The sequence below is a fragment of the Phasianus colchicus genome, chromosome 9, assembly GCF_987193195.1.
Source record: "Phasianus colchicus chromosome 9, bPhaCol1.hap1.1, whole genome shotgun sequence".
NCBI lineage: Eukaryota > Metazoa > Chordata > Aves > Galliformes > Phasianidae > Phasianus > Phasianus colchicus.
Window position 1 is genome coordinate 6,882,886 of NC_143444.1, and position 25,356 is coordinate 6,908,241.

At 51.6% G+C, this 25,356-nt stretch overlaps 2 protein-coding genes and 1 non-coding gene across 9 annotated transcripts; 1 reads left to right on the forward strand and 2 right to left on the reverse strand.

Moving 5' to 3' along the window:
- The first annotated feature begins 46 nt into the window (after window positions 1–46).
- LOC149916796 (Nuclear RNase P) lies at window positions 47–366 on the forward strand. Its single transcript, XR_016469409.1, has one exon.
- A 329-nt stretch (window positions 367–695) lies between these two features.
- Window positions 696–15,972, reverse strand: SEC16B (SEC16 homolog B, endoplasmic reticulum export factor). Of its 7 annotated transcripts, none has more exons than XM_090145980.1 (26): window positions 15,897–15,972; window positions 11,136–11,382; window positions 10,832–10,938; window positions 10,418–10,523; window positions 10,216–10,306; window positions 9,932–10,061; window positions 9,574–9,725; window positions 9,093–9,154; window positions 7,880–8,015; window positions 7,143–7,367; window positions 6,759–6,856; window positions 6,108–6,189; window positions 5,899–6,016; window positions 5,651–5,762; window positions 5,317–5,422; window positions 4,934–5,074; window positions 3,408–3,521; window positions 3,175–3,244; window positions 2,314–2,514; window positions 2,016–2,074; window positions 1,771–1,902; window positions 1,475–1,573; window positions 1,228–1,306; window positions 1,105–1,148; window positions 941–1,003; window positions 696–839 (listed from the first exon to the last, which is right to left on the reverse strand). In XM_090145980.1, the coding sequence occupies exons 2-26, from the start codon at window positions 11,354–11,356 to the stop codon at window positions 774–776; spliced, it is 2,814 nt and encodes a 937-aa protein (XP_090002106.1). In that variant the 5' UTR covers window positions 11,357–11,382; window positions 15,897–15,972; the 3' UTR covers window positions 696–773. The 7 variants fall into 7 exon arrangements, with proteins under 7 accessions (XP_090002106.1, XP_090002104.1, XP_090002103.1 ...); XM_090145978.1 differs by lacking the exon at window positions 15,897–15,972 and adding an exon at window positions 12,459–12,597 and having other exon boundaries at window positions 9,574–9,722; XM_090145977.1 differs by lacking the exon at window positions 15,897–15,972 and adding an exon at window positions 12,459–12,597 and having other exon boundaries at window positions 1,771–1,899.
- Window positions 12,598–23,318, reverse strand: LOC116230430 (protein Cryzl2-like). Its single transcript, XM_031595562.2, has 11 exons — window positions 23,262–23,318; window positions 22,670–22,793; window positions 22,412–22,508; window positions 21,543–21,601; window positions 21,146–21,211; window positions 20,842–20,951; window positions 20,608–20,689; window positions 19,979–20,160; window positions 19,330–19,558; window positions 15,897–18,558; window positions 12,598–12,692 (listed from the first exon to the last, which is right to left on the reverse strand). Exons 1-10 carry the CDS (start codon window positions 23,285–23,287, stop codon window positions 18,490–18,492), a joined length of 1,044 nt encoding a protein of 347 aa, XP_031451422.2. The 5' UTR covers window positions 23,288–23,318; the 3' UTR covers window positions 12,598–12,692; window positions 15,897–18,489.
- Between the last annotated feature and the right edge of the window lie 2,038 nt (window positions 23,319–25,356).

The window sequence follows — 25,356 nt, forward strand, 5'->3', positions numbered from 1 at the left end:
CGAGAATTAAAGCTATATATACCTTCGACGGGAAAATGTTGCAGCGTCCGGAGGAAGCTCACCGTCGAGGCCACGCACGGGGTGCCCGTCACCCGCGCTCCCCGCCTCGGGGAAGGTCTGAGGGAAGGGCCTGACGCGGCTCCAGCAGAGCCCTGCCCGCGTGGGTGGGTGAGCCACCAGCAAGGGGGGGCGCCGCGCGGGCCGGCCTGGGCAGGAGAAGCCCGAGCGGTTGCGGATTTGATCTGAGCCGGGGCGGATGCTCGTGGCCCCGCGGTGCTTTGAGACAGACTCACGGCCGGCGCGCTGAGTCCAATGGGTGAGGTGGGGCAGTGCCGCACAACCTAATTCAGACTACTCTCCGCCGGACAACTTTTTCATGCTTGAGGTTGGAAAGGACCGTGAGAGCTGTCCCACCCCTGCGCTGAGCAGGGACACCACAGATCCGTCAGTGCTCGCAGCCCATCCAGCCTGACCTCCATGACTGCAGGGATGGGGCAGCAGCACCTCTCGGGGCAGCCTCCGCCTCTCTGCCCTTTTAGAAAAAAACATCTCCCATTATCCAGTCTAAATCCTCCCTCTTCCACTTGGAAACCATTTCCCTTTGTCCTACCACATTTCACTGTTTTTCACTACCACTCAGCCCAACCTGGGCCTCCTCCCTCCTACCCCTCCCCTCCACTGTTAAAAAGAAAAGCCAACACCATTTTGGATGAAAGCATTCCACAAAGTGCTGTTGTTTTCTCCGAGCATCACACACACACACAGACCCCCACTCACAGTGGGTTGGGGTAGCGGCGCTGAGACAGCAGCCTGGGTTGGGTGGGCCGGGCAGCAGCAAGCTGGGAAGCACAGAGAGCAGTTCAGAATTGCTTATACACCAACCACCCCTTCCTTCTCCAATGTAATGGGCAGCCCCAAGGCACGGTGCTGCCCACCTCACCTGGGAAACCTGCGCTGGGTTGAAAAGAGGAACCATCCCTGGGAGTGGCTGCTGGGAGCTGGGCTGCAATGGGTGAAGGGAGAAGAACCTTAGAGCCGACTGCAGCCCCACAGCCACCCCAAGCAGAGCATCCCCAACATGGGTACAGGCACAGCTCTCCTCACCTCCTGGCCATCTGCATCCCACTGGCCCTTCATGTCGATCGACACTGCAGCAACAAAGGTATTTCACCCTCCTGCCATTCCGCTCCACACAGAAAGGAGAAGCTTCCCAATAGGAGCACTTACCGGGGCTTCTGTAAGGAGATGGGGATGCTGGGGGCTGAGCAGAAGGGACAGCACCAGGTGGGGATGGGGATCTCCGATCCTGAAAACGACCTGGGGTTAGAGAGCACTCCTCACACAACAAAGGCACTCTATTTATTTACAGTTATTATCAGTAAAGGATTCACTTCCAGGGTAAAAGAATGGAGAGGAGGGATGAAGGGAGCAACATGCTACCATCCCGGTGCTGCACCCTGGGTGCCCCCCCTACCTGCAGTCCTGGCGTGGGGGAGTCTGAGGTCGTGGCTTTGGGAGAGGTTTCCTTCTGGGGCTTGGACCGAAACCAGCCGAACCATCGGAATCCAGAGCTCTGGCAAGGACAGGTTTCCGTGGCCAAAGCATTGAGAGGGTGAGGATGCCATAAGCCCACAGCTTCCTTCACATCATCAACACCCACACAGACAGATGTCCCCATGTGGCTGCCAATGCCATCCTGCCCAAAGTATGGCTGGGAGAGGGTGGCCAGGCAAGAGACAGTCATATGTCATCTGCCTGCAACCCACTCACCTTGTCCTCCGACGTCTCCTCCAGCTCCTCAGCAGTGCTGTCTGAGGATGTCTGGCTGCCCTCCTCCAGGGATGCTGTGGAGCTCTCTGAGGCTGAGTGAGCCCTTGTTAATTCCTGCTGCATTAATTCCTGCTGGCATTGGAGACCAAGGCTAGAACATGGCACTCGTGGATCAACAAGCATGACCTGCCATGCAAATCCCACATCCCAACCCCAAGCACCATGGTTTGACTGCCCCAACTCACCGGCTCTGCCAGCACTGGCTGCTGCATGCCATGGGCATCCTGGGGCTCCTCAGCATTGCCTAGATGAGAGATGGAGAAGGCACAGCCAGGGCTGAGCCCAGTTTGCTCCTGCCCCACTTCCACCAGAGGTGGTTTTAGTCCTTTGCTGCTTTGGACAAGGTGATTGTGACCTTCCATCTGGGTGAAGCATGATCCAGGGAAGCAGTGTGCTGGTGTGGCAGCAGCAGCATTCACCACGCTTCCCAAGAGACACCATTCATGAGTGCTACAGCATGGGGAGAAGTATATGGGCACCTACCTGCTGTTGGCACTGCCTGCAGAGAGGGCTCAGGGCAAAGCTCTTCCTGGGAGGTCGGCCCCATGCCCAACACTGCAACCTCCAGGGGCTGGATGGACACATCCTGGTGGGGATCAGGTCCCTGCAGTGGCACAGGAGGCTGATACCACTGCTCATGCTGTGGGCCATCACTCTGAAGCAGCTTATGGTCCATCTCTCTGCCTAGAAAAGACACCTGAAGCTCACAGCACCGTTTGCAAGTCCATCAGGGTTGGTGCAGAGGGTTTTTTCTTTCTCCATTACACATCAGCATGAGCTGCCAGGGTGAACAGGGACCCCAAGGACAACTTGGAATTTGCTGTTCATAGGGCATTTTCTGTCCCACTGCCCACACATACCACCAGGCAGGACCCTGACCCAATGCAGGGAGGCCCCAGGTGCAAGGAAAGTAGGTGCACTGCTGAGACCATGGCTTGAAGGAGCCATCCCAAACCACCTGCAATGCTTTTTTTTTTTTTTTTTTTTTCCAGACAGGGATGATCGTAACCTCAACCCCAATAGCAGCAGGAGGCAATCAGGATTGATGATCCTTTTTACTGCCAGGCAGAGCTCCTCAAAAGAGAATTTGGCAGCAGTGAGGAAAGCTGATAGGAAGAAACAGCTCAGAGAGATTTGTCATTTTTATCCTATCTGCATCAGTCCTCCACCCATCAGTGCTGGCATCTCCAGGAAACCAGACCCAAACAGGCAGCCAGGTGCACATAAACACTGCATAGATGGAGGCAGCTATAGCCTCTCTACAGGGCTTGTGTGGATGGGCACACAGCACCCATGGTGGAACCTGGGGCTCAAGGAATTAGCTGCTGGGCTTTGTTTCCTTACCTGGGGTGGCTGCAGTATCCCATGGCTCTGGCTGGGTCGGTGCCACCTCTGGAGCAAGGTCATCCTGCACCTGCAGGGAGCCAGAGAGCAAAGAAAGGGGACAGGAAAACGTGTGGCATGGGGCAAAGAGCAAAGGACACTGCAGCACAAGAACCACACCACCACCACAGCTTTCCACCGCACGGCAGGAGGGGAAAGCAGAAGGCAAAGCATTGCCCAAAGCTGCTCCTCACCTCACAGTGTTGGCAGTGGCTGCGGAGCTGCAGCAGCCACTCGGGCTCCAGCACCAGGTCTTGCTCAGGCATCTCCAGCAGCAGTGGGTCACAGAGCTTCAGTCGCTCAGCCAGCTGTGGTGCAGGGACACAGAGCTGTTCCTGACCTCACTGCAAATTAAGCCTCTCAATCCTTGCTCCCTAAAACCAGTCTCCCACACACTTTTCCCACAGACCTTTATCACAGCCCCCTGCACCCTTTTTCTCTCCACCTTATCTTGCAAAAAACAACCCTGCGGTCATTTTTCCCTTCACCTCTTATCACTGAGCTCTTCTCTTCTGCACCAGTCTGGCACTGTCCCTGTGCTGCGCATCCCAAACAGGGCACAGTGCCCCAGCTGAGACCCTCAAGCATGGGGGATTATCACCTCCTTGTCTCACACATGCCATTTGTGCTCTCACAGCCCAGAATAACATGATAACATCACCTTCTTTTTCTCCCCTCTTCCCCCACCACAGACAGCATCCTGCTATCATGCTGTGCTCTGTATTTTTTCCACGCTCCGCTGTCTCCCCCGTGTCCCTCACTGCAGTACTGCTGCACATCTACACAGGTCTGTAGCCACACATTGGCATGGGTTGCCCAGGGATGCTGGTGTCCCATCGCTGCAGACAGCCAAGATCAGGCTGGATGGGGCTCTGAGCACTGATGGAGCTGTGGGTGTCCCTGTTCAGGGCAGGGGGTTGGATGAGATGGCCTTTAAGAGACCCTTTCAACTCAAACGATGCTGTGATTCACTGGTGACAGCCAAATGAGACACATGCTGGGGACAGGGATCAGCCAGAGCCACCCAGCACAGCCGGACCCCTGTGTGTCCCAGCTTTGTGCGAACGTGCACTCATCCCAAATCAATGGCAGGAAAGAGGAAATTATAAGCATGATTACTCCTAAACGGGGGGAATGTTTAATCCAAAAGCTAATGTGCACTTTGATCCAATATTAATGAACCAGCACCTGGTTGTATATCGTCCCCGGCTTCAAAAGAGGGGAAGTCTTAATCAAACACTAATGTGTATCATAATTTGTAACACAGTCTAAAACATCAAAGACAAGAGTGTGTATGAATGCACTGGTTTTTCAGATGAAAGTGTTTTCTCCCAGGAGGAGCATTATCCCCAGCAGAAAGGCAGATCTGAGAGACTGTTAGGCAGTAAATAGGTTTCTGTGATGCAGCAGGGGGGCTGCAGTGTGCAGCACCAAGTTTTGGGGCTGGGGGCAGCTCCTGCAGCACGGCAGCATCCAGCTGCCCACACAAAGGTGTTGTCATGGGGGGGGGCATGCAGCCTGTGGGACGTGGGACATTTGGATGCACAAGCATGGGGACAACAAGCACCTGGGGGGAGGTGTCCTTCATCTCCAAACAGCTCCTACCCTATCTGGCACAAAACATGTTGATGAGTATAGGCACCCATGTGAAATCCCCAAACCATCAGGCTCCCAGCAACATCCCCATGCAGGATCCATATGACAGAGGCACAAAACTCACCTTGGTCAGTTGCTGGGCCAGGACAGGGTGGCTGGTTGGGTCCTGCTGGAGGAGCACAGTGGCGATCTGCTCGCAGTAGAGCAGTGCTTGGGCTGGCAGCCCATGGTCAGCCAGACGGGAGGCGTAGAGGAACTTGTACACCTTGAGAGAGCAGTGGCCATGAGATGGGAGCAAGGAGATGCTCCTACTCAATCCAGACCCCAAAATCCAGTTCTCAGCCTTGGAGCAGCCCCTCGGCCAGCACAGTCCTCTCAATGTCCCCCAAACCCAATAAACCAAACTTTGGAGAGCAACCTCCACCTGAGCTCCATCAGGGCAGGGGATGCTTTTGGGGTGTCTTCAGTCCATTTTGAGCAGCAGCTGTTCTTGCTTGAACCCAGTACCTGGAATGGGAGCAGGAAGGATGTGGGATGCTGCAGCTGCTGGCAGTACTCAAAGATTTCCATGCGCTGGATGGCCTCGGTGGTGGCAAACTGGGTGAAAGCCTGGCTGCAGTGCAGAGAGGAGAGATGTTCAGGACACAGTAGCAAGGCTTTACATGCCCAAAGCATGGGGCCATGGTCATGTCACAGTGCCAGACCGCAGCTGGAGGAGCACAGCTGCCATTAAGGGCAGTAAAACCTCCAAAGCTTTTTTTTTAATTTGTTATTTTGCAGAAGAGATCACAGGAATGGGGAAGAGTTGGAGATGTGGCCCTGCAGGGCTGGGCTGACTCACCGGTGGCTGCTGCCCAGCAGAGCCATGCGGTCTGCCTTCACCCCAAAGTAACCAAATGGAATATCTGCCATCAGGTAGCAGAAGTGAGCTGCCTCCACTGCTCCCTTGCCAGCTGGGTGGGAGAAAGACACTGAACTTAGCCCTGAGGGACAGCAACACGTGCTCAGCATTGCTGTGAAGGCCTCCAAACTCACAGGCAAACTCCAACCCAACCACTCCATTCTCTTTCTCAAGTAGCCTCAGCTCACCCAAGGTGTCTCCCATGGTGACGATGGCTCGGCGGTTCAGCTCCAGGTCTCCCACCTTGTTGGACAGCAGCACGGCCAGGTGAGGCCTCCAGTCTCCCCACTTGGCATCCCCACAGCTCTGGAGGAGAGGGAAGCAAAGGTGAGGCGGGATGGTTGTCATGAGGTGGGTGAGATGGGCAATGGGACCAGCCTGCCTGCCGCTCACGGACCTGCGCTGCCTGCGGGATCCTTCCTGACATGAGCTGGAAGAAGGTCTGCAGAGGGTCGTTGGTGGCCAGCGTGCTGGTGAACCTGTGGAGGCAGGAAAGTATGTCCTAGGGAGCTGTACTTAGCTGGGGAAGGGAAGGCAAAAAGAAGAGCAGGCCCCATCAGACTGGGGATCTGCATAGCCTCCAGCAGAGTCTCAAGGACAATGCTGGATAAAACCTCCTTAAACGGATTTGAGTTACGCAGGAGAAAATTTTTGCTTAACTCTCCCTGAAGGGATCAATTCAATCCAGACTAAGTACATTAATTCTGCCAGAAAACACTCGTATGAGTGGAATGAATGACTCAGACTGGGTTGGATCACAGTGAAGATGGCTCTCACCACCCACCCTTTGCCGACAAAACCAAGGACTCAACAAATCCATCCCATGACTCTGGGAAGCAGCTTTCCTTCTGCCTCCCAACACCTTGTTTAGTTCTTCCCATCCATCAGGAAGCCTGAAGAACTCAATGATGCTCCTTGTCCCCTCTGACTCCTCTAAAAAGATCCAGGTGAAACCAGGGCTCTTTTGGCAGGTGCTAGGAGCACCCAAGGTCATCTGTGCTCAGCAAAGCCAGTCACAAAGCACTATGCTTTAACCTCCCCAACTTACCCAGTAAGCACCCAACTGTAGGTCCGAGGGTCCATCTTGCTGGACAGGAAGAGAGCATGGCCCCACAGCTGGTTTCTCATGGCCCAAACCAGTGCATCCTGCAGTCAAGGCAGAGGGCTAAGGGGTCTGCACACTCTTCAGCTCCTTGCCCTCCTCCTCATTTTGGAGAAGAGCCCCAAATCCCATTGGATTTTTACAGTATTATATACACAGTCACAAAGTATATTCAGTAAGTTTCTAACTTCCACAGTGATAAATGTTGTAAGAATGCAACTTGAAGGATAGATGCCACAACCACAAGGCACCCTAGACCACCCTTCCCTTTAGGAGGCCAATGGAGCCAACACGAAAATTAATCAGCGCTATTTCCCAAACCATGCTTACTTTCTTTCTGCCATAGTAGAGGAGCTTGGTGAACTTCTCCACTATCTGTGCCTGAGTCTCCACTACAGGAGGGACTTCCCCTGTGATGAGGTCCAGTGTCCCCAGTTGACGCCACTCCTCATCTGCCAGGCTGACGGGGCCCAACGCTGGCTCCTGCCTCTTGTACCTCTCCTGCTGCCTGCGGTCCTGCATCAGCAGCTCCGCCACATCCGAGCCCACCATGGACTGTGGAAAGGAAGGGGAGGAGAAAGGCCAATGGAGGCTGCCTCCTCGTGGCACTTCCAGCCCTCACACTGCTCCAAGCAAGACCAGCCTTGGCCACTAGCGTGCATTTCTGGGTGACAAAGTAGCCCCCCAGCTTGACTTGTTCTGATGATCGTGTTCACCTGCTCCCAAGGAGCAGCCATGGATTAGATGGGTACAATTCATTGGATTAAGGGATTAGTTCGCTTGTAAGTACAAGTGCTGCCTCCTCAATAAAGACAGCACGAGTCTTTCTCAGAGCTGTTCTTGCATTGCGATGTTGGCACTTCACAAGGATGAAAAGCAATCCAGGAGCAGAGGTTTGCTCCAAATACCCAGGCAGAACCAAAGTGATTGATGGTACTGTGGGAATGGGATGACTTCAAGGTACAGCTCCCCACCAAACAGCAGCTGGATCAAGAAAGACGTGAGGAGCATATTAACATGCTTCAGCACAAAGATCAAAAGGGTCAGCCCCTCTTGGGGGCACCTACCCCATTCTGTCGGCAGAGGAGGACCAGGAGTTTCCAGAGAAGAGCTGAATCTCTGCCTCGCTGTGTTGAGAGATCACAGCTTGAGGCTATCTTTTGCTGGCAAAATGTCATCACATCTACTTTGTGCAGATCTTCCCTACGGCAGCAAAGAAAGGCATCCAAAGGAACCTAAGGGAGAGCAATCTAGGACAAATTAAGAGCCAAAGCATCTCTGAGTTCACTGACAAGGATGACAAAGATGTAAAGAAGTGAGACAGAAGAGAGAAGATCCTAAGTAGTCAATGACTACACGCTGCATCAGGCACACTAAGCTCAAAGATACTTAAGAAATTTGGTCATTATGAGGACTTTGCAGGTTTCAGGGATTCTGAGACCATCTCACACCCTCATTTCCCTCCTGCTCACTTGCTCATCAATTCACCTTCAGAGAACCTCCATTTTGCTTAAGTGCAGTGAGTGCCATTACAGCCACAGACATCCAAGGCTGTGAGAGGTGCATACGCAGGCAGTATCTTTTACTTGATTAATTGGCATGGCACGGGGAAAAAGACACCTGTGACCATATGAACCCTCTAGGTCTGAAACAAAGGCAGAAAACTTCAAGCTATGTGCAAACCAAGCAAACCAAGCAGCACTACTCCATCTTACAATTAAAAAAAAAATCTGACAGTTGGACAGCAAAAGAGACTGAGAGACACAGGAATATCGGGCAGGAGAAGGACCTCCAGGTCTCCTCAGCCCTTTTGCTCAGTAAATGGTTTTCCTTCCTCACTCTGGTGTAATGGGGATGACAGAGAGGCAGCCTGATTCAACACACTATGATTGATCCCAGGGCTCATGAAGGTGCTCAGCAGCCTCAGAGGGCAAAAACTTCGGGAAGCCTAAACCACAGCATGTCTCATGATTTTAGAGGTCCAAGGAAATGTCCCAAATATCAGTTTACCAGGGCATGGACACAAAATAAGGTCAGAGATAGAAACCACACCAAACCCGCACCCTTTGGATATCCAAAAAAGCCAATTCCCACAACACAAACCAATCAAAAGCAAAAGAGGGGATGGGTTCTCTATCTGAACCCAGACACAGCCCCTGTACACATCATCTCCCAAAGCCACAGAGACAGCGATGCCTGCCTCAGGCTCATCTCCTGCTGAAGGAGAGGTGCCAGCTGTGCCAGCACAAGACACAGGTCTGCAACCCACCATGCCCATACCTGGCCAGAGGCCCCGGGAAGGCCTGAAGCTCCTCCTGATCTTTTGTGCCTTGAAGGATTACCTGAAAATCAAGAGCAAATTCAGCAGCTGGACCCCAGCAATGAGGTTAGCACCTGCTGGACTAGATGAAAGTTTATTGTCTTGGCCAAGGGTTTAACCATGTTGGTGAACACAATCTCCGTGCCATCCTAAGGTTAACCCCCCACAGCACAGACCCTAAACCATCACATAGAATCCAGTGCTAAGGACCAGACTGTTGAGATGGCATCTGCAAGGCAAGGAAGGGAGGTTGTGGTGTGCTCAGGGAATGGATATGGCTGGCAGAATGAGGTCTGAGAGACCATGAGGGCTGGAATGGCAGTGGGGACAGGAATGTGGCTGAGGGGTCTGCTTAGGCAAGGAATGGTATTTGACCCCATTGCGGTGGAAGGAGCAGCTCTAGGGAGGGAACCACAGGCTGTAGTGGGAACCAGGGCTTACCTCCAGGCTGTGCAGCTCAACCAGGGGGAGCTGCCCCTCAGCAGGGCGGTGGGGACACACCAGCACCAGTTGTCCTCCAGCTCCCAGGCAGACTGGCACATGCGGCTGCAGGAACTTGTGGGGTGCCATCACAGCTGACTCTGAGGGCTCTCCTAAAACAGAAGACAAATAGGTGGCAGCTCCTTGGATCCACCATGGTAAAGCCACCAAACCATGCACACACTCCACAGCTACCCTTTGCTGCACCTCCTCCAGCCAAGGTTCAAGCTATGAGACAGCTGATGTTAGGAGGAGATCTGCTACTTATTTATTTGCTCCCCCCTTGCCAGAGCTTCACCAAGACCCCACCTGCCCTCACCTCTTTGCACAGGGCTCCAGCCCCCCGAAAACGCAGTGTTGTTGGGTTCAGCTTCATCACGGATATATTGGCTGAGCTCATAGCCACTAGAGCTGAGTCCTGACTCACGGTACTGCTGGAGCAGGCTGGGCTGGACCGTGGCATGGCAAGGAAAAAGAGAATAAATCCTTAAAACTCACTTACCTTTCCTCACTCTTTCCCAGCTGGAGGGGGCATGGAAATGGCTCCCAAAACCCCTGTGAGAGCCCCAAGCCTTCCTCCATCCCTGCTTGCCTCAGGGTTACCTCTTGAGGCTGGCCAGTGGCCTCCCCCAGATTGCTGACCCCAGCCCACGAATGCCTGGAGCCCTCCCTATATGCATCATAGGTCTGGGACCTGTGGAAAGGAGATGATCTGGAAGCTGGAGGTGTGGGGACTGGCCCCAAACCCCTGGTTTTGCAGCAGGTGATGGCATCAGTTGGAAGTGCAGCCCAGGTACCTCCTTACCTATCCTGCCCTGAGGGGCTGGCAGCCAGGTTGGGGTGGTAGCCCCTGTAGTAATGCTGGTCCCTATAAGCAGTACTCCTGCTGTGAGGCTTAACCTGTGTCACATCTGGAGAGGGAAACAAGATTTTGCATTGCCTCTCCAGAGCAGCGAGCAATTGCAGTTAGAAAAGCAAAGCAGTGAGTCAGGCACAAACCACGGCTCCATCAGCATCCCCATACTTAGCCTGCACCCTGGGTTGATGCTGACTTTTAACCACGCAGATCAGGATTAAACACTACCTGGGTGCTTCCAGCTCCCAAATGCAAGCTCAGGGCAGCACTGCCCAGGAGTACAGGCAGAAGAAAGCCCTGGAGAACATCCCCATCCTGTAGAAAGCATAACCACAGGTGGTCCATCCCTGGACCCAGAGGTACCTCTGTCACCCTGCCAGGCTGTGGGCTGCCACTGGTGGCTTTGGTAAACATGGTTGTCCCTGTAGGCAGCTGCCGGGTATTGCCAGTGGGGGTCTTCATATGCTTGCCTGAAACAGCGTAATGCATGGAGCTGAGAGAGGACATCCCACAAGAGCCTGGACTACACCAGGGACAGACCCACAGATGGGATCTCCAGGGCAGGAGGTGACGGAGACCAAAGCAGCCTCCCCACCAAGCTCTGGAACTCACAGAACACTCATTCCTGAGGCACGGGGCTCTGTGTTAGCAGCCCCTTGGCTCCCACCTGGAGTAGGCCCGGAAGGCATGGCCACCCTCATAGCTCTCAGCCCGGGATGCCGGCCGCTGCAGGTCCCTGCCAGGGTCCCAGGAGCCAGGACGAGGCAGAGGGCCAGGAAGGATGGGCCTCAAGGGCAGTGGGGTCCCATGGCGGCCTTCTGCCCACTCACTCCCAGCAGCTCGGCTGCGCCGCATTGGAGGTGGCCGCGGCGGGGCCCAGGGCTCCATGCAGCAGATCCAAGGGCTCCAATGGCCTGCAGGCAACGAGACCCATCCCTGCAGGTGTCAGCTCTCCACCCACCCCAAAACCTCCTCTGTAGCCCATTGCCACCTTCCTCCCACCTCCCGACCCTGCTGCCATCCTTTGTTCCCAAAATGCCTACAGCAGAAGCAGAGGTAAAAACATGTATTTTCCCTTTTGGTTCCACCTGAAGCTTTGCTAAAACACCAGGATGCAAGAAGCCATCGCCGAACCGCACATCAACCCCTCGCACTCAGAACTGAATGCATTCGGGGACCATTCTGGGTCTGGATGGACCCAGCAAGTTCTCCCACCCCGGTGCAGGTCCCCTGGATCCCCTATAGGACGGGGTCCCCACCACCCCCCACAGCCGCACACACACCTGCTGCCCCACTTCCTCTCCCCGGCGCCACTGCCAAAGTCCACTGCCACTGCAGAGGACAAAGGGCAGCAGCTCCCAGCCCAGCCCGGGGACCAGCCAAGGCTCTTCCACCTGAGATAGAGCCTGACATGAGCCTCTGAGCTAAAAAAAAAAAAAAAAGCCAGAGATGTTTTTCCCCTTTTGGCTTGTTATTTGGTTTTTTTTAGTAAGCCATGATCCACACATCCTCCTCTTCCCATCCTAACACTGATCCCATTTGTCTGAAGAAATAAATAAAGCCCATTGAAGCTATTTAGTTAACTCAACAAAATAACATCTGCTCTATCGGGCTGTGCACGGGACGCAGCGTGGGCAGGCTGCAGGCTCACCCCAGTGATGCCTTAAGTCCTTACTCTGCAGCAACATCTTTACTCAACAGGCAACCACAACTTCTTCCCCATGATACCCCCCAGAACAGTGAAAATGGAGGGGATGAAGGCAAATTGCATCAGAATAAAACCACAGTGAAAGCAAAATGCAAAACATTTTTCCCCCTCCAAAATCACAGGGTGGCCTTGGAGGAAGAGCAGAATGCACAGCAATCCCACCCACACCACCAGGAAAACCCCATTTAAACTGCACATGACAGAGATTTCATAACATGACATTCCTAAACCACTGGGACAATAAGAAGTTTTTCCCAGAGACCCCAAGAAATAAACACTCACTCTCCATAGAATTTAAGGTTTCAACTGAAAAATAGCTTCTCAGCCACACCGCCAGCCCCAGAGGAACACCAAGCAGGGAAGCACAATCCTTGCATCAACAAGATGCTGGGATAGGATGGGATTAAGTCTCTCCTACTGGTTTCACAGCTTTATGGAGATGCTCAGCTCATTGGTGGTTTCTCAGGCTGCTGCCAGCAGTGCTTTGTGCTCTGGGTTGCAGGGAAGATGCTCAACCTGCAGGAAAGCAGCAGTCACACTCAGGTGTGGGATGTGGGAAGCACTGTGTGAGAAGGAGATGCAAGAGCATAACCAGCAAACAGCTGTGAGCAAAGCCAGCTTAAAACACACAGGTGGGAAACATCAATTTAAGAGAAAAAGAAAGCAGGAAAATACATTAGAAGAAGAGAGCCAGAGAAAGGAGCTGGGATACAAGAAGTGAGGGAAGAGAAGCAGAGATAAAAGGACAGAGTGGGTGGAAAGAGAGGGGCAGCCTGTTGCACCTCCTCTAGCCAATGCATTTCTATTTTAGGAGGATTTCCAGGAAACACTCAGACTTGTGAACGCCATCAAGCATATATTGCAAAGCAGGCAGCAAACAGCATGGACAGCATTTGCTATATATAAAAAAAATCCTATTTATTTTTTCTTTAAAAGGCTTCCCCGCTATTGTCACCATGACACGATTTTTCTTCATGCCCTGGGGCATGCATTGTATTGCTCACAGCCAGCCCAAACCTTGGGCACCAAACCTGGCTGCAGAGCCATCAGCCTACATCCTTGCACCCAAGAAGAAACTCAGGTAGCTGCAGTCCCTGGCCCTATTTTTAGGTGGTTTATGCTGTTTCTAATCAGTTCTGAGATGAGATTGTTATTTTAAATGGCAACAATAGGAAGCTTTGCTCCTGGCTGTGGATGCTATATCCTTGCTGCCAGTATTTCCCAGCCCAAATGAAGGCTGTGCTGCTGCACATCCCAATGGATGACCCATGGAGATGCCCAAAGGATAACGGGGACCAAGTAGGGAGTTCAGGTCATAGAATCATAGAATTCTTTGAGTTGGATGGGACCCTTAAATGTCATCTGATCCAACTCCCCTGCACTGAACAAGGACACCTACAGCTCCATCAGGTGCTCACAGCCCCTGCCATCTTGCCTTTTTCTCCAGCCCCCTCCTGTCTGTTTTCCCAGCCATAAAATTGCTGTTTATCTCTACTAACTGCCTTGCAGCGATCACTACACATTGCAAATTCGGCTGTTTGCTGATAAAAACAAGCAGAAGCAGCCCAGTGCTGTCACACTGCCCGGGTCATGCTGCCACATTGCAACACAGAACAGCTGAAAATGGTCACAGAGAACCAAGAGGCCTGGAAATTGTCATAAGGCAAGCGGGAGGGCTGTAAGAAAGATGGGACAAACATTTTAGCAAGGTCTGCAGTGATGCGACAAGAGAAAATAGGTTCAAACTAAAGGAGAGATTTAGTCTGGGTAGAAGGAAGGAGTTTTGTAACAATAAGGACAGTGAGGCAGTGGCACAGGCTGCCCAGAAAAGTGGTAGTGCCCCATCCCTGCATACAGGGTTAGGCTGGATGGGCTCCGAGCACTGATGGAGATGTGGGTGTCCCTGCTCAGGGCAAGGGGTTGGACCAGATGGCCTTTAAGGGTCCCTTCCAGCTCAAATGATTCTATGAAAACACAGAGGAAGTGCTCCCACTGTCCCCAGCAAGCATTACTGTAGCAGATACCCTGCCCCATGCCCCCAGCAAGCACCAGCCCAAGGAAAGCTTGGAAACCCTCAGCCCTGAGGCATCCAAGCAAGCTCGTGAAGAGATTGCCATCTGGTGTCTCCTCCAGCACTCAGCATTGGTTACCTCTGCGTTAGAGACCGCGGGGCTCATTTAGGAGCTTTACTGCACACAATCAGGGACCATAAAGACCCACGACAGTTACAGATGGCTTCAGTGTGTCCTGTTCTTAGTGCTACCTTGTAAAGTTGGACAGTAATGTTTCCCTCATTTTTTTTTTTTTTTTTTCCATCTCAATTTACAACTCCTGTGCCATGAAAAGCCACTTACACCCTCCACAGTTACATATACCATATCCTTCAAGGCCAGTAAATCACAGTCTCAAGTCATGTCAAATTTTGGCAAATAAAACTAAATTGTAGTTACCCTCCGAGGCAAGAAGCTGCAGAACTGGGAGAGAACAAGCTGTGCGAAGGCAGACATCTGGCTGGCAACCTCCTGTGGTGAGGTTCTTAAAAATGCCTGATTAGGCAGAGACCAGAGGACCCTTTGCTTCACCTCAATGCACCTCCACAGCTATTTCACTGCTCTAGCATCGAGGGTTCAAATAATAATTAAGACTGAAAAAGACCTCTAGGATCATCAAGTCCAACCATCAGCCCGCCATGCTCACTGACCACATCCCTTAGTGCCACATCTCCATTTGTTCTGTAACATCTCCAGGGATGGTGACCCCACCACTTCTTATGGGCAGCCTGTGCCACTGCATCACTGCTTGTTTGGAGAAGAAATATTCCAGACTGGAGCATTTCTGGGCAGACTGAGGAGCCAGAGGGGCAGCAGCACACATTGTATTAGTTTCAAAGCATTGAACAGCACACTGGTATGGAGCAGATGAGAATCCAGCACAAAAAAAAACATACAGTGACCCCAAAAGACAGCCTCCACAAGGCCATAACCCTCAGGACAGGCACTGGTTTGGGTAGCCCTATTTAAAAGCTCCCTCCCCAATCAGCATATAGGAACAGCACTTCCATGGAAACAGCCAAATCTGACCCCCCAAAAAAGAAGATGACACTCAGCCACAAGAAGAAAACAAGAACAAATGCAAAACATCTTGTGCCAGATCCTTTGCTGATAAAAGCCACGGTGCACAGCACAGAGCCCAGGGCTGGGATGTGCTTACCCACCTCTGAATTTTTAATGTGCACGTACACATTGGTTAATCAGCAGTGCGAGAGACAAAGAGCTCCGCACCTCCTCTCCACGTGCTTGGCAATTAGAAGCCTTCTCACTCAGGCACAGAGAGAAAAGGCAAGGGACTTGGGCTACAGAGCATCCATTATTCAAAAGTGTATCCATTATTCAAAGTTTTTCTTAAAATCTTATTGTCAGCTTGAAAGGAAGAAAGGAAAATGAGGTTTTGAAAGCTGTGCTTTACTGTTGCTCCACTCCAATTTTTGCAGATTGTGAGTAGCTAAACTGCAGACGCTTTGAAGAGCTGGATAAATCCTTCAAAGCCTCACAGAAGGCAGCACCCTGCAGGTAGTTGCAGTTGTTTCCCTATTGCTTTATTACCAAACAGGGATGCAACACACCCTGGCATACTGCATGTTCCTTTCCTCCATTGCCTTACTACCCCCTCACTCAGGGGTAGGCAATAGCAAGCAGTCAGCAAGAGGCAGCAGGTACTCACCATTGCTTGTAGGCAGCTCGTTGGTACCTATGAGCTCATCTCAAGGCAGCTAGATAGAGTTTGGGTGTAATGCAGTACGTTAGGAGGTGCAGTTCAGGTTGGGGTGCCAGGAGCAGGAGGGAAAACCTTCCTCAGTGTTCCATGGGTGTCACATAGGAACCACCAGGGTGGTGGATGATCTTCAAGACCAAGCAGACATAGCATTAATACCAGAATATCAGCAGTAAAACTCAAGATGTGAGCTAAAGAAGCATCAGAATGATGCTGGATTGAGCAAACAAGCCTGGTAGATTCCATCCAAGTATGGGAACAAGACATCTGAGGGTCTTGAAACTTCCCTTATATCATAGAACCATTCAGGTTGAAAAAGACCTTGAAAGTCATCAAATCCAACCTACCCCCACCATACCCACTTATCACAGCCCTCAGCACCACACCTCTACAGTTCTTGAATGCTTCCAGGAATGGAGGCTCTAACATCTCTGACAGTCTGTACCAATACCTCACTGTTCTTCTTAAGAAAGATGCTTTCCTAAGCACACCTATAAAGCCTGAAATCCAGCAATGAAGTCAGTCCACAACTCAAAAACAAAGTCAAGTAAACTAAAAAACAGTGCACCTACAGCACAGTTCAAAAAAACAAATGATTCCCTGAGCTGAGCGCATATAGGATCCCAGTCCATGGGTGGGGACACTCAGGTGAGCCTCACCATGGCCATTAAGACTTACTAAGGCACTCAGAGGGGACTGAAGGGTTTACGTATTGAATAGAAGAGGTGAGTTTTACTCCAATGCTGGCTGTTGGTGGTAGTATTTGAGAAAAATAGCTGTAGGGGTTGTGTATTAGGCTGAGAAGTAGCTATTAAAGCCTGAAAAGTACTATAAAGCTGTGAGCTGAACAAGCTTATTATTCCATTGCCTAAAACTGTTGTTTGGGAACAACAAGTTAAAGGTTTTTCTAGTTTTCTTAATTACTGAAGAGGTAAGGTATGGTGTCCCTGAAGGTCCTTCTCCTTCAACAGATGAATATCAAGGTGTGGTAGAGGTAAGCAAGGCTCAAATAATTGTGAGAGGATTTTTTCAGAGCCCCTTGTAACGAAACAATTTTAACATTATTAAGCATTCTTAAAGTCAGTTTATTTACATCTTCTGCATAATTAAGTTCTGGATCCCCTGTGGTGTGACCTGAAGAAACCAGAGTTATTATTTCAGTTAAGCAAAATTGATGGAAGGGTGGTGATTAAAAAACTAATGAGTGCTGAAGGCTGAGTGCACTGACCTTAAATGCTGTGGGAAGCTTAGTAGGTGCAACAGGGCAAGGGTCCTGTTCTTCTGTTGTCAGGTACCACTAATTGTAAATGTTATCAATAACTCCCAGGAGATGGCTCAATGTAGGCTGAAGTCACAGTTTCATAGCCTCTGCTAGAGCTTTTCCTTTAGGCAGCCCATTTTCCTAAAGCATGGTGATAGCCCAAGCACTGAAGTGAGCTAGGCATTAACTACAGCCCAGCTATGGCTTTCAGCTTATTTAGATGAATCCTTCACTGCAGCAGGTAGTTTCCTGCTATTACCAGTGGAATAAGCTTAAAAAAAAACACTTCTGAAAGGAGAACCTGCATGTACCATGATGAATTTGCAAGGCTTCTAGAGAATAGATGGGAGTTAAATAATTTCCTCCAGGGTGTGAGGCTCAGCAGTAAGCAGGGGAGTATGGCTGGGCTGGAGTTGCTGCAGTAGAGGCATGCTAGGAAAGCAGGAGGGCTATTGCAGTGCTTCATAATGAGGTGATGCTGTAGTAGCTTGTGAAGCCAGAGCCTGCACAACACTGGGAGCTGGATCAGCAGGACACAGTACAGACAAATTTAAGTATGGTCAGATCAAATGGCTCAACTATTGTGTCTCTGCAGTCCATTAAAGCTCAAGTCCCTGTTGTTAAGCCTCAAAGAGCGCAGCCTGCTTGTTCTTAGAGTTTCGGGTTGCTTTTGTTTGCCATGATGTGTATGGAGGTATTTGGGACTGTGATCACTCTCCTGGGACTGAGCCAGCTGATGTGGGGTCAGGAGCAGACACAGGCACCTGGCAGGGCAGGCAACTCATTGCTCTGTGCTTCACCCCCACGTCTTCCTCACTGCTCTTCCTTTCAAATCCAAGTGTTCCATCAAGGTGGAACAGGCAGGGCACTGTTCCACTGCCTACCCCAGTGGTTCCCAAATGAGCATCAACAGGACTCCAGTTAGTTATCTTGTTCTTTGTCCAGCTCAAACTGTACTAAAAATCAGAGAAAAAAAGCTGGTTTCCTCTCTTCCCGCAGCTGATGTAGGAAGTTCAGCTGTTCCCAGTGGGGGAAAAGTGGCTCACAGCCTACTGCTGGACAGAATCCAGCTTACATCCACACCAGCCCTGTCACTCTTTGCCCCCAGAAATGCTGCTGGGTCAAATGAGGAGTGTCATGTAATTTTATTCATGATTTTGGAAATCCAGACAGCCTTATGGAAAATTACTGCTCCTATAGCCATATGATGATGCAGGACATGCACAGGGTTGGCTGAGCGTCCTCCGGTTTACTGTGTGCAAGAAATCCCTCACAGCCCTTTTACTTCATGGAGATGATGACCTTTCCAGTGGACTTGCGCTGAAGCACGTGGTTGAAGGCTTCATTCACCTGCAAGCACAAAGCCCTGAGTGCTTATGAGGATGGTCATCAGGGCAGGAGGTGCAGAACACGTGGAAGTAGACGCTGTATTGTAATGTTTGCAGTGTTATTCACTCAATAAGTTAAGCTAAACCAAGGGTCTGGTTGTATTTATATGGGCTTACAATAGGCTGTAATGTTTTCTTTGGTGTGAACAAAAAGAGCTCATGTTTTGCAGCTGAGCCTGGGTTTTCTGTCCCTGGGATCCAATGCTGGGATTGAAACAAATCAGAAGCCAGCAAGCTCCTGGGTATTCCTCCACCTTGCATCCCTGAGTTTGCTGGATGGGGGCTACGTAGGCATTTCTAAGGAACTGTTATTTAAGGCTTCAAAGACCATCATAACATGGAAAAAAAAGTGTTTTGAGCACCTTCAGAGGTGCTCGGGGGGAAATGCAAATGAAGGCACATCACAATCCACTAATCCACTTCTAAAATATTATCCCAGCACATTATTCTTTACGACCACAAACTCTTTGGTGTAGCAGCGTGTGTTTTTATGATTTCCCCATTGAACACGTTGCAGTTCTGGCCTTGCAGTAGCAAACCAGAAGTTAACGGCTCCCTGGCTGAAACCCAATGGAAGAAGATTAAAAAGGGTGAGGGAAAATGGGATTTCTTGATTTAATATTTTTGGATTTTAGGACTCCTGTATTTTCTGTGCCAGGGGTCTAACTGCACGCACAAACCTATTTCTGCCCCCATAAAAAGGCCTTGGCTAACAGTTCTGAGCCATGTGTACCTCTTCCAGCTTGAAGACCGTTCCGATGTGTGGATGGATCTTTCCCTCCTGGCAATACTGAAGAAGGGAGGACATGGCAGAGGAGAAAAGAGGGAAGTCTTCCTGCTGGTACCGACCCCAGTACACTCCCATGGCTGACACGTTCTTCAGGAGCAGCAGGTTGGCAGGAATTGAGGGGATTTTCCCTCCAGCAAAACCCATCACCACAATCCTGCCCTCCCAAGCCAAACTGCAAGAAGACAAGTGACAGGTATTTGAAACCTCATCCCAAGGCAACGTATGCTATCGTGGCCATAAGAAGCCATGTGGGGTTGAGCAAATGCATCTTATACAGCTTCCAGCTTGGATATTAGGAAATGTTTCTTCTCAGAGTGGTGAGATTTTGACACAGGCTTCCCAGGGAGATCCCTGGAGGTGTTCAAGAATTGTGGAGGTGTGGCACTAAGGGACATGGTCAGTGGGCATGGTGGGGATGGGTTGGGGTTTGACTGGATGATCTTACGGATCTTTTCCGACCTTCATGGTTCTACGGTGTCTCTTCTAGTCTATGATCTCTGCCTCCACCACCAGATGGGGCAGGCAGAGCCTGGTGAGTTAGCTTCACTTTGCTCAAGGCATGCAAATAGCATCACCTCTCATTTTCACTCACCTCTGCAGGGCAGCCTTGAAGATGTCCCCACCAACAGCTTCGATGGCCACGTTGACCCCTCTGCCACCTGTGAGTGCTGTCACCTGCTCCCTGAGACTGTTCTGGCTGTAGTTCACTGCGTGGCTTGCCCCATTTGCCAGGATCAGCTTGCACTTGGGGTCACTGCCAGCTGCTCCTATCACCTGAGAACAAAGGGGAAGCCGGTGCTGCAGCCACTCAGCCTCTAGGTGTGCTTATTTTAATTAGGGAAAATGAACATTTGGAGTTGGAAACCCCGCTCTTTCTCCTTACGTATATTCAAATATTTTCTCGTGAGCATCAAAAGAAGCACACTGAGGTGACAATTTTCATGGGGCTGGAAACAGGAGTTCCAAAATTCTAAGCCCCATCTGAAATGATGACCCATGGGGCAGATGCAAAGGGTCTTTGTGCTGCCCATGAAGGCAATGGGGATTTATAATGAAGGTAAAATAAAGGAGGGAAATATGGCATCAAGGTTGTGGTGCTGGTGTTTGACCCAGCAAATGCCTGGTGCTGGTTCTCTGCCACTGTATCACTGTGACTCCAGGCCACCTGCTTGCCAAGGCTGGAGCACATGAGGACAGGTGAAAAGGACAACACCTCAGTACCTTTGCCTGGAACACGCTGACAGCCAGATCAATGATGGCAAGGCCAGTGGCTCCAGCTCCTGCTGTCACTAGCACTGTTTCCCTGGCAGGAAGAGAAAGAATGAGAAAGTACAATGGAAACACACCCATAATTCCCTAATAGGGCAATATTTCAGCAGCATGGGGATTGTCCTGCCGTCAGGGGATGCTGAGTCCCAGTCAGCCTGGGGGCTGTGCTGAACTGAAGCTGCTCACCGTGGCTGCAGATGTGCTCGGTGGTGCAGAGCCAGCCAGGCTGTGCCATAGGCAACAGGCAGCACTGCTGCATCCTCACTGGACACGTTGTCAGGGATCTGCCAGAGTGCCTGTACATGGGATTCAATGGGCTGACAGCATCACTGGGGCTCACCATGTAAAAGGGCTTGTTTTAAAGAGGTTTTGCATCTTGTAGCTGCGTGCTGTTTAGAAAAGATGCCCCAAGCATGCTGTATCCCACTGCAGCTGTGGCAGGGCTGAAGTGCTGATCTCAGAGGGAAACCCAAATGCTTGGTGTCCTCACCTTCTCATCGACAATGCATTCCTCTGCCATAGCGCTGATGCCAGACACACCAATCACCCTGTGACCCTGCAAAAATGTCACTGTATGGACACTGGGAGAGAGATCACAGAATCCCTATGGTTGAAAAACACCATTAAAGATCATCTAGTCCAACCATCAACCCGTGCCCGCTGACTGTGTCCCTCCAGGGATTGTGACCCCATCATCTCTCTGGGCTGCCTGTTTGTATGCATTACCAAATGGTTCAGCCCCCTCTTAATTGTGCATTTCATTTTCCTATGTTTTCAGAGGGAACTGTGAACAGCTCAAGCTGTGTCTACCAACAGCGACTGTGTTAACTGTATGCATTTACTCCCTTCTCCTGCTGAGTTTCCCTATATCCCCATGTTGTTCTCACCTCCTTCACAGCACTGACGTTTTCTCCCGTCTCCATTACAGTCCCTGAAAACTCCATTCCTGCAGGATAAGTATATGCACATGCAGCATACGTTGACACAACCCGCCTTCACACCCACAATTAGCAGCAACCTCAGTAAACAGACTCAGGTCATGAGCTCTTGCTTCCAGCACATGGAATTTGGGAGAAAACCTCCCAGCAACAGGCACTGCTGTGCCCCCAAGCCCTCCAGGCATCAGCTGTAACAACAGAGTGTGAGGAAATTACCCCTGGGCTCTGCTCCAGTGGCTGCTGAGCACCCACCCGTGGAGCAGCCCCAGGGCCAGGCCATGCAGAAGCAGCAGGTGATGATTTCAGAGGGCTTTTCCAACTTCAGAGATTTGAAGTTCTCAGCAGCAAAGCACCAATTGGACAGAAGATGGCAGCATCAGCACAAGAGACAGCGAACACCAATTAAGAATTCCTTGTAATTCGGAATCCCAGTGCATTTTTGCAGAAGACAGATGCTGCAGGGGGACAGGAGGTGCCGCCAGCACAGTGACTGACCCTGTGCAGATGCTATAGTGGCACAGCTGCCACCTGTGCTTGTGGCAGTCACTGAGCTGCAAGAGCTCTGGGCTCCAGACAGGAGGACCCTGCCTACCCCAAACCATTCCGTGTCTCGGTTTTCTCAGCTTCCAGCAAAGGTGGTATCTGCTGTTACTCTCCCTATGCTAGTGCAAAGTATTTCGCACTGGGTATTTTTCAGAGGATGCCAGTATGTGATCCTACTGACCCCAGAAGTTGCTTCGAGTCAGCAGCGTCCTCGACCTCCTCATTCCCATAGGATGTGACACTTGGTCACCTATGACATCTGGTCTCTTACTCACCAGGGGTGAAGGGAGGAGTGCGTTTCTCCTGATATAACCCCCGGCAGGCCAAGATATCAGCAAAATTTAACCCGCAGTAATGGACACGCACACGGACCTGCGAGAGAAGGGGACAAACATTAACTCCTGCATTCAGCCAAGAGCAGAGATTTAAAAGAGACACTGCCCCAGCCTGGTGGAGACCACACAACATGTGCGTATCACAGCCCAGCGACCCGGAGCCAATCTTCCCTTTGATGCCCAATGGTCCCCACGCACCTGGCATGGCAGCAGCCGAGGGGCTGGGAGGTCTTGCACGAGCAGGGGCTGTGCCAGCTGTGTGCAGAGAGCTGCTCGGTACCCCCGGGCACCACGCTGGGCAGGCAGCCTCAGGGTGAAGAGCCTGGAAGACAAGTGAAGGGGAACTGTGAAGGGAAGTGCCAACTCCTCACTGCTGCTAGGAGGATAGGGAGGGCAGAAAGGGGTGGGGGCTGGGGGTGATGGGGATACAGAGAGAGGGATAGGGGAAAGGGTGGAGGAATGGGATGGGGAATGGAGTGGGGTGAATAAGGAATGGGAAACAGTGGGGTTGGAGGGGAAATGGAGAACAGTTGAGATGGGGGTAATGAGATTTGGAATGGGCGGAGGTGGAAGGGAAAAGATGAGGAATGTGAGGGACTGGAAATGGAGAGGGAGTATAGGGGGTTATAGAGGAAAGGACTGGGAATGGAAAGGGGGAAATGGGGACTAGGGGGATAGACGATGACGAGAGTTTACGGGGAATGGGGACGGTACGGAGGCAAAGGGACTCTGAAATGGATGGGGAAGGGCAGGGAACGCGATGGGGACGCGCTCCCGTTCCGCTCCGCACCGCCGCCCCGCCGCCGCCGCCGCCATGCCGCTCCCGCTGCCTTCCGGACCCCGCGTACCGCCCGCCCGGGGAGGAGCCGGGCCGCGCTGGGCAGCGATTGGCACCGGCCACGAGGGAGGTGTGAGCGCCCGGCAGCGCCGTGCCGTGGGGGTGCTGGCCGGGGGGATGCGCGGCGCTGCGCTCCCCGCTCGGAGCGATGCAACCTCCATCCAACGCGATCCCTCGCGGTGCCCTCTCGTGCTGATCTATCGCACAGATGGGTCTGACTCGTTGCACGCCGCTTAATTAGAACGGCGGCTCGATTTATTTGCCTTGCCTCATCTTTATTAGCCACCGCTTAGCTCGTAATTAAGGGCAGGATGGGGACTGCGGGAGCGGCCCACGCGCGTCTCCGCACAGCCTTTGTTCGCAGCCAGCCGCCTCCCCAAGGAGCCACAGCGCCGGGCCGGGCACTGGCACACGTCTGTGCTCCCAGTAGCGTGGGTAGGGATCTGCTGCTTTAGGCAACACGGAACGGAAGCACAGCAGAGAGGCATGGATGAAGCGGTGAGATAGGAGCCAGGAGGGAGAAGCCCGTGCTCCTACAGAGGGAAGCAAATCCAGTGGTTATTCGCTTCTCAAAATACTCTCCAAGTCATCCAACAAGAAAAATAGGGATAAATCCTTCGTTCCTCACAGCCCAAAGATTAACCCTGACCCACATCCACCGCCATCAGCTCTCGGCGGCCCGGAGGTAATCAACCTAATAGTGATATTATGGGAACAGCTCCATCACCAAAAAGTCCACTTACAGACAATATTCTTCAATGCCAGCCCCATGCCTTTTCACACCAGCTGCAGGGTTTCTCAGATCCGCGTCAGAGCGCCTGACCAATGGCACAGAGCTCCCAAAATCAGAGGGACAATGCCCAAGTGGCTGCAGCGTGCTTTTCCAGCTCCATTTTCCCTCTTATGGGCAGCTGTTGGCAGGAAAGGCTCTCAGAAGCCCATTTTTGAGGCCACTTGGTGTTTCAGTGGACACTGTCCCGCTGCAGCAGGACCAGATATTCCTCTCCTCCATTAGAGAAAAATTAGAATTTTGCTGAAGCAGCATAAAGCAGAAGGCGAGGTAGGAACCCAACATCCGCACACGTACCCTGGGGGCAGCTGGCACGAGATGAAGGAGGGACGTTCTTTAATATTTAACTTTCCCCCACGCTGTTTTTGCTCTTTTTCAATCAGCGTGCGCATTTTCTACCATCCCCATCCAAATGGGCTTTGCCGTGGAGATTCTGGCACCCAGCCCTGGTACAGCAGGTCCAAGGGAACCAAACAGGGCTGAGGTTCCATCCGTAAGGAATGTCCAGTGGGATGTGGGTAGCAACTCTGACTGCTCCAGCTGCAGATGCTTAGGAAGGGATTTCGGAAAGGGAGCACACAAAGCAAGCTTTCCTCCTGGCTTCCGGCACTCGGCGGCGGGGGGACTTCCTGAGCCAGAGGCTGCACGGATCCATCTAATCCTTTCTTTTTTTTTTTTCTTTGAATTCATTTATGCTTTTGGCCTCCATGACATCCTGTGGCAATAAGTTGCAGAATATAATTACGTGCTGCGTGAGAAAGCGCTTCCTTCTGTCCGCTTTGGATGCGGCCGTTCCTCTCCGTGCTGCTTGACGGAGAACTTTGGGATAAGTTTGAGCAAAGTTCCAGTCCCAGTTTAACCAGGGCCTGTGTGTTAACATGAGGGCTATGAGCAGCTTGTTGGCTCTGCTTCTCACAGAGGGAATCCTACACATGTGCTTGGGTTACTGTCATGCTCCCTTCACAGATGCCTGCTGCATCACTGGCTGAGAGGACCCCAAGCCAGAACAGCTGCACCAGTGCGCATGGAACTCTGGCATCTTTGTTTCCAGGACATCCTTATTTACAAAATATGTCTATTTTTGCTACTGTCACCCTTCCTATTTTAGTCATCTCTGCTATTTATTATTGCTTATGTTGCCCCCAAACCCACAAATGAAGGCAGAAGAATGGATTTTGTTTCCCAATGGAGCATAAAATTTCAGAGAGTCCACTTTTGGGTTGCACTGGGAGTGGGCCGACCCTACTTGATGAGAAC